Genomic DNA, 8,079 nt, shown 5'->3' on the forward strand with positions numbered 1-8,079 from the left:
GTAGGTCAATTGCTTCGGCCAATTTCTGCCAGGATCATGTGAATTCTAGAGCATAACCCATACTTAAGACTTATAAAATCTAAAAAAAAATATAATAGTTTCTTATATAACTACAATATTCTGTTAGAGTCTAATCGCAAAGATTTTGGGAATGCAATTAGTTTTTTATTCATTTGAAATGCATCAAACAAAAATAATTAAGCTTGAAACTTCTTGAACACATCATCCTTTTCAGCTTATAACAAAAAAAAAAACAGGCTCCATAGGAAATATAAAAGGATAGGTAAATCAATTTAGCTCTGATTTTAACTTCTTATTGTAAGGGACCCGCACAAAATTATATCCTGAGTATTCAATTCATACTTCAAATGTCAACTGATAATTCAAATGTCATTTGATATTTATATCAATTAAGTATCAATTGAAATATTAATTTTGGCTGCGCACAAAATTAGCGTCTAAGGCATGGTAACTCATGGTGGAGCGAGAGGTACAGACGTCGAAAATAATGTAGCGTTACTTGCAGGAAATAGGGTCTTACATTAGTTAGAAGGATTGCTTATGAAAACTACGTTCAGAGTACATGTAAATTGTGCATTCTCCTGATGTGAGAACGTGAACTTGGATAAAGTATACAGAGAAGTGATTGAAAAAGGAAAATACTTGCTTCTTTTTGCCAATTCATTGCAAATGGAATATGTTTATACTCTTTATCTTCTGTAAGTTCCTCGACAATCCTTGGAAATACATTTCTAAATTCTTCTTGAAGATTTTGTCGCTTTAGTCGACTTTGCGCAACATTATGACCATTTCTTGCCCTGTCAAAATATACACTGTTTGTAAACTGCGTTGTTAATCAAAGTGAACATTAGTTTAAAGTAATTAACATAAGCGAAATTAAACTTTTTCTCATAGATTTTGTAAAACGATCATATAATATCATAGCAAGTTTGCACACTTGTACTAACTGTTATTTAAGACCAAGATTACACCCTACAAACTGTTCATCACCATGATCATCCGTCAACATTAGAATGGTTTTCCCTGCACCTTTACATGTCTGACTTTACTACGGATTCAATCTGAGTATGTCAAACTCAACTGGGCTTGCACCCTTTGAATAAGGAGTGTTGTGGCAGTTTTCGGTGGACTACGCCGGCAAATTTATTGCGGGAGCAATCCTTCGATTTTATTCGATCTATCGATTATATTCGATCTATCGATTATATCGATTCGATCGATTATATTCGATCCATCGATCTTCACTATAGTTTAAATGCCGCATCTGTCTCCCCCAAGACTTTAGATTGGTACGTCCCAAAAAGGCAAGTCATGGCGTGTTCCTTGAAGTCGGTTTCAAAATATGCCACATATTTAAATCCGATCAATCATTTTTTTAAGCGCACCATGCATAAAAACTAATACTTTATAAGTTTGTCCTAAAACTTAAGACCTACCTTAGTTTATATTCTTTTTTCTAAAGTTGCGGCATGTACAAGCTTAAGCTATGTTACTTCAGTAGTAATACCTCAATTGACACGGCCATCACCTCCTACCGCTGCCGTCTACTCCAGAGGCACCATTTGAGGGGGGGGGGGTTAGGGGGGGGGGGGGCAAATGCCCACCCCAGATTTTTCAGGGGGGCCCAAGCTTCCACCACAAAGGGCCCTTTGCCGGCCATAATAATCCATTATGTCCAAGATAATCCATTGCGTCCAATTGATTTGAAATTATGCACGCCTATTACTTTCACCGACGTATTGTTTACTTAAATAAGAAAGTCTCTCGTCGAGGAGGGCAAGTCTTTAGTCTGGTTGAATATTCCACTTTCAGTTTAATCACTTAACCTCGTTGATTATGATCTTTGATGTTATAATTAATCTTAAAGGTCAGTGTGGCAACAGCCACACTGATGTTATAATTAATCTTAAAGGTCAGTGTTTCCATGCAACAGACGGGTGCTGAAAATGAGTTTTTACTTAGAATATTCGATCGGTGTGCTGCCAAAACTCGCATTTTTTCTTACGTGAAAGTTGGGGGCCCAAAATGGAGTTCATGCCCACCTCAAGATTTGGCCCAAATGGCGCCTCTGGTCTACTCCAATGTATGTCTCCACCAACCTGAGCAGACGAATAAAGGGTTCATCATTCATAGATTACTATTACTAACTCATCACTTTGAATTAAGTGTTATTAGTGATATTTTTTGTCAGTTGAATATCATTTTGTCAATGGATATCCTTTATTCATCAAGATGAAACTTTCTGAGGATGTTAAAAGGATAAAGAAATTTAAATTCTTTATTATGACTCAATTGATATGACCGTGACAAGTGCAAAGTTTATTTTGAAAGTGTAATTTGATTGCTTACAAATCTGCCATCGGTTATTTTCTAGCACAGATGACGTAGCAAGACCATTGTCATCACTATTTTGGGTTTAATGATACTCTTTATCATTATAATAATGACGAACTCCAGAAATATTCCTGGAGACTAAGAGGAATTATATATCAATTTCTACCTCTATCCCCCTCCCTTAGGACTAATTCCGTATTTATCTGAATCCCATAAAAAAAAAGATCATGGATATGTGTTGTTTTTTTTCTTCGTCTTTTTTCCTAAAGATGATCGTGCGGAACTAAGAATCCCAGACGATTGAGACAGAAAAGTAAAGCAGAGTGGCCGGTGGAGATTAAGGATATCTTAGATAGGTGTGGATTAGGGGAATGGTGGTATGAAGGAAAGGGGATTATGGGTGTGGAGGAAATAGTAAAAAGGGAGGTACAAGAGAGGCTGAAGAACCAAGAAATCCAGATATGGTGGGCAAGTCTGGATCGTTCAGGGTCGTTAAAATTGTATAGACAGATAAAGGGTAGTTGGGGGGAGGAGGTATTTTGGAAGGTTGGGGAGAAGGTAGAATCTATTGCTTGTCCTATGTGTGGATCTCAGGATGAAAGTTTAATACATTTTTTGTGTGAATGTGTCGAGTTGAATGAATGGAGGCAAGAGATGTATTGTAAAGAAAAATTGAATGAGATATGGATGGTAGATAGAACGAAAGAGACAAATTTCCTGAGTATTAAAAGGATAGCAAGATTTGTCAGGATTGCAGCGGCACATCGGGAGCGTTTTCTTTAAATAGTATTAATTTATTTTAGTGAATTTGTTGTTTGTTATGTAAATTTCCTATGGCCCATGGGCTTTTTCTGGAATAAATTATTATTATTATTATTATTATTATTATTATTATTATTATTATTATTATTATTATGCCTCATTCAAAGAAAGTAAAAGTTTTAGTTTTCTTTTAAGTGACCAAAAATATTGGAAGGCAACTAGTCCCCTTTCCATACACTTTTTCCCCTGAAAGACATCCGATTGAAATTTTGAGATAGCAATTTGGTTTGCAATACTTGAAAGGTCCAATATTTATTCTTCTAGGGATGTTATGACCCCTCACAGTCCCCCCCAGTCCCTAGGGAAAGGCCTGCAAGTTTTGCAATGTGTCTATTGATTACGGATAGTATTTTTATTGTGAAACATTCGGGCATTTTTGACAGAATTTTGGGAGAGATTCTAATGAGAAACTTTTCCGAGAAGAATTTTCTTCGGGCTCATAAATAGCCTTGTTTTTATTTGTCTTTCTTTTTCTTTGGATGCACAATTTTGTATATGGTGAAAATGTTACGGGAGAATTGTTCAGGGGAATTTTCCGCAGGAGGAAACTTTCCAGGGAGAATGTTCCAGGTATTCCGACATAGGTCTTACCAGAATAATTGTTGCACATGGACAACACAGCCTATCTGGACGCAACGTCTTTGAAGGAAGATTTAAGTTTGAAAAGTTTTTAGTTTTAAGTTTAAGTGATAAACTTACCAAAACCAGTTTTGTCTTACGTTTTTTATTAGTAAATAATCGAAATAGTTCTGTCAAAACCTCAGTAAATTCCAAGAAAATATGGAAGACTGTCTATAAAATTTCAGAAAATTTTACTAGAACTTGGAAGCCCTCCTCCACACCCTCATCAATATCGTTTTTGTATCAGGAGGTGACACCTTCAATTTGCATGCCCATTTTTATTTTGCATGGCTTCTACAAGAAAAATCTAATGATTTTATATAGCTGGACTTACTTTTCGCAAGGGGAAATGAATGACCTATACATTGTAGCATTTGTGACCCCAGAACTGACAATCTGGAGGTGACACCTTCAATTTGCGTGCCCATTTTATTGTGCATGGCTTCTACAAGAAAAATCTAGTGATTTTATATAGCTGGACAATCTAACTTACTTTTCGCAAGGGGAAATGAATGACCTATACATTGTAGCATTTTAGACCCCAGAAATGACAATTTGCTGTTACTTTTTTTTCTCAGTGGAATCAGAAGTGAAAGATAACTCCCTTCCACACCTTTCAATAAATATACCTTTCTAATTGGGCACGTTAAGTGAACACATAAGCTCATTTTGAAAGAGTACCAGATGTAATCTTTAGTTTTGATTTTCAAAATGATGATTGAAGTTCAGCTTTATTAATATCAAATAATCAATACATGCATCCCTTTTAACATTCCCACTAAAAGCTCCATGGCCTGTGAAGATAGGGAAAAACATTCCAATCAAATCATAATACAAGATAAGGGAAATAAACATGGAGAGGAAAAAATAACAAAAAAGAAATACAGAAAAATGTAAATAATTATATCAAACCTTAGCAGTTATTGCTAAACGAACGACGCATAGGCAGCATACACCTTTCAAATTTGCAACCTACCTGTGTCAGAAAAAAAAACAGTATTGCTCAAGTATAATAACTAAGTCCTGGAAATGAGTGATCGACGGTGATGAGTTACTGAAATCATCCTGTTTCTAGCCAGGTATTCAAAGGATATGAGTCATATTTTAAATCTGATCAAAATTAAGAATGCCAAAGGAAGGAATAAATTTCGATAAGTAAATCATGCTTAGCAATGTTACATTTTTGGTGGATTAATGTAAAAAATCGGTCCTAGGGATCCCCCCAGAAAATTTCCCCTGGAGCATTCCAGCTGAAAATTTAATCCTGACAATTCCCCCCATAACATTCTCTCTATATGAAAAATTGTGCATTCAAAGAGAAGAAAAGATAAATAAAATAAATTATGTATATGAATCAAGAAAAAATCCTCCCCGAAAATTTACTCCCTGCTGACAATTCTTCACGTGGGACCCCCCCCCCCCCCCTAAAGAAACTCTCCTTAAAAAATGTCCATATTTTTTCCAATAAAAGATACTGTATGTAAGCAATGGACTAATTGCAAAACTTAAAGCCCTTTCCCTAGGGCCTGTGGAGGATCATGTCATCCTTAGAGGCATATTTATTTGACCTGACCTTTCAACTATGCTGAAGCAAATGGTTATCTCAAAATTCCCAGTCGGATATCTTTGGGGGAAAAGGGGGAGGGGGATAGTCACCCTCAAGTCTGTTTGGCCACTAAAAAAAGCTATTGCAACTTTTAATTTTTGTTTGAACCAGCCATCTCCCGATATTCTGGGATTCGTAGTTCAATACAATCATCCCTGGAGAGGAAAAAAGAACAAAACAAGCAACATACATTCGTGATCTTTTTGGACAAAACATAATCTTATTGAGCCTTCAGATACACACAGAACTAGTTCTAAGGATGTAGTGGGTGGATGTAGTATTTGATATATTATCCCCCTTGATTTTTGAGAATATTTCTAGTCTGTGTCGTTGTTGTGAGATTAAATATTACACATTAAGCTCCGAAACGAGCAGGATTTATTCCGTATAGGAGGGGGGCTGTCCTCCCATCATACTCAATCTCCCCCTCATGGTCGTAAAACCTTCGGGGGATGTTCATTCCATCGGAAATTGATTAGTTCTTGTTCATTTTTTTTTTTAAGTCAAAAGTGATTGGAGACCATCCAGTCCTTGTCCTAGTATCTTTTTTCATATCTGATCCTTTTATTACCCCATAGGTACCTAATCGACATTTTGAGGTAACTGTTTTGTACTTCCTCTGTGGCAGATCAATTTTGCGTTTCGGATAATTTTCCATGGGTGGATTATCCAGAGGGAATTTCCAATGGGGGGGGGGTGTTCCAGGGGGATTTTCCGGGGGACTCAGGCCCCCATAAAAATTATGTTCTTTAAATGTATAAATAATTTTGAATTCCTGTTTTTGAGAGTTCTTATAATTATATGGACAAAGGTCATTCTATACATATTTTTCATTATCCAACAATAGAACAGTTAGCAAAGAACGTGAGAAAAAAGAATTTTTAGTGTTTTTTAGTGTTTTTACCGTAGTTAAATTCTAGATAATAATGAAATTGTGTATCTCTAAGCATAATTTTGATATTGACAATTTGCTTTCTTTTAAATATTTTTTCTTTTGAGACGGCCTATAAATGGGTGGCTATAGTCAATATGGTCCTTCGGGATAAAATAATTCGGTATGATTATTTAAACTAACAAGTTAGCTTCTCTAAGCCTGCTGAAAACAGTAAAAGACTTCCTAGAAGCAGAAGAACAGCTTGACTTTTAGCTTCACAAAACCCCCCCACACCAGTGTGCCTTTGCCAAGGTTCTACTTGGCCCATTGGTAAAGCATTACATATGGATATTAAAGTATAACTTACTGAATGAAAACGCTATTTGATAATGCTGGACCGACTAAAGGCTTTCCTAGTAATTGGCGAAGAACCGTTACTCGCGTCATTGTGATCCTAGACTAATGAGACTTATCTCACCTCCGGAAAATATCCGCAAAATCAAATAAGAAATAATCTTACTTTTATCTTAATAGCTTTGGGAAAATTTATCAGAGGCCACACCCCCTTTTCCATAACACTGCTTGGCATTTTTCTATCATTTTCTTATCTTATTCCCAAAGAATTGGAAAGTATTTTCAGGAGGCTGTATAGATTTTGACAAGGTTATAAAAGGAAATATAAACCCTGCTTTTTGCTCAGAGCTGTGCTGAGACCAAGGAGAGTTAAGGTGTAAAAAAACGTTATGACTCGAAAACTTATCGTTATTTTATCGGCTTAAAGTTTCATACGTAAAAAAAAATGGGTTTTATCATTTCAAACAGTTCGTGGTAACGAACTGTAGTAAGAGCCCGGCTCAATAGTAACCGAAACTCTAAAAAATGGAATTTTGATACCAATACCTACATCAAAAGAATCGCATTTTAATGCTGATTTTAAATATATAAGTTTCATCAAGTTTAGTCTTACCCATCAAAAGTTACGAGCCTGAGAAAATTTGCGTTATTTTAGAAAATAGGGGGAAACGCCCCCTAGAAGTCATAGAATCCTAACAAAAATCACACCATCAGATTCAGCGTATCAGAGAACCCTACTGTAGAAGTTTCAAGCTCCTATCTACAAAAATGTGGAATTTTGTATTGTTTGCCAGAAGGCAGATCACGGATGCGTGTTTATTTGTTTTTTTGTTTGTTTTTTTTCTTTTTCCCAGGGGTGATCGTATCGACCCAGTTCTCCTAGAATGTTGCAAGAGGGCTCATTCTAACGGAAATGAAAAGTTCTAGTGCCCTTTTTAAGTGACCAAAAAAATTGGAGGGCACCTAGGCCCCCTCCCACGCTAATTATTTTACCAAAGTCAACGGATCGAAATTCTGAGATAGCCATTTTATTCAACGTAGTCGAAAAACCATATAACTATGTCCTTAGGGACGACTTACTCCCCCACAGTCCCCATGGGAGGGGCAACAAGTTACAAACTTTGACCAATGCTTACATATAGTAATGGTTATTGGGAAGTGTACAGGCGTTTTCAGGAGGATTTTTTGGTTGGGGGAAGGGTTGAGAAGAGGGGGATATGCTGGGGGAACTTTCTATCGATAATTTGTCATGGGGGATGAAAATCTCCATGAAGGGAGCGCAGGATTTACTAGCATTATTTAAAAATTAAAAGTTCTAGTTGCCTTTTTAATTTCCAAAAAAATCGGAGGGCAACTAGGCTTCCTCCCCCGCTCTTTTTTTCTCAAAATCATTCGATCAAAATTATGAGAAAGCCATTTAGCCAAAAAAAAAAAAAAAAATGCAAAT

General features: G+C 36.2%; 1 protein-coding gene across 2 annotated transcripts in view; it reads right to left on the reverse strand.

Annotated features, from left to right (window-relative positions):
* The window catches only part of LOC136033088 (uncharacterized), a 53,402-nt gene extending 46,633 nt beyond the window's left edge, over positions 1-6,769 (reverse strand). For both annotated transcript variants that reach the window (XM_065713694.1, XM_065713693.1), the window contains exons 1-2: positions 6,646-6,769; positions 668-818 (exon numbers count right to left, since the gene is read on the reverse strand). In XM_065713694.1, coding sequence (XP_065569766.1) covers positions 668-818; positions 6,646-6,725 — 231 coding nt within the window. In that variant the 5' untranslated portion in view covers positions 6,726-6,769. The remainder of the gene's footprint in view (positions 1-667; positions 819-6,645) is intronic.
* Between the last annotated feature and the right edge of the window lie 1,310 nt (positions 6,770-8,079).

This window comes from Artemia franciscana, chromosome 11 (genome assembly GCF_032884065.1).
Source record: "Artemia franciscana chromosome 11, ASM3288406v1, whole genome shotgun sequence".
Taxonomy (NCBI): domain Eukaryota; kingdom Metazoa; phylum Arthropoda; class Branchiopoda; order Anostraca; family Artemiidae; genus Artemia; species Artemia franciscana.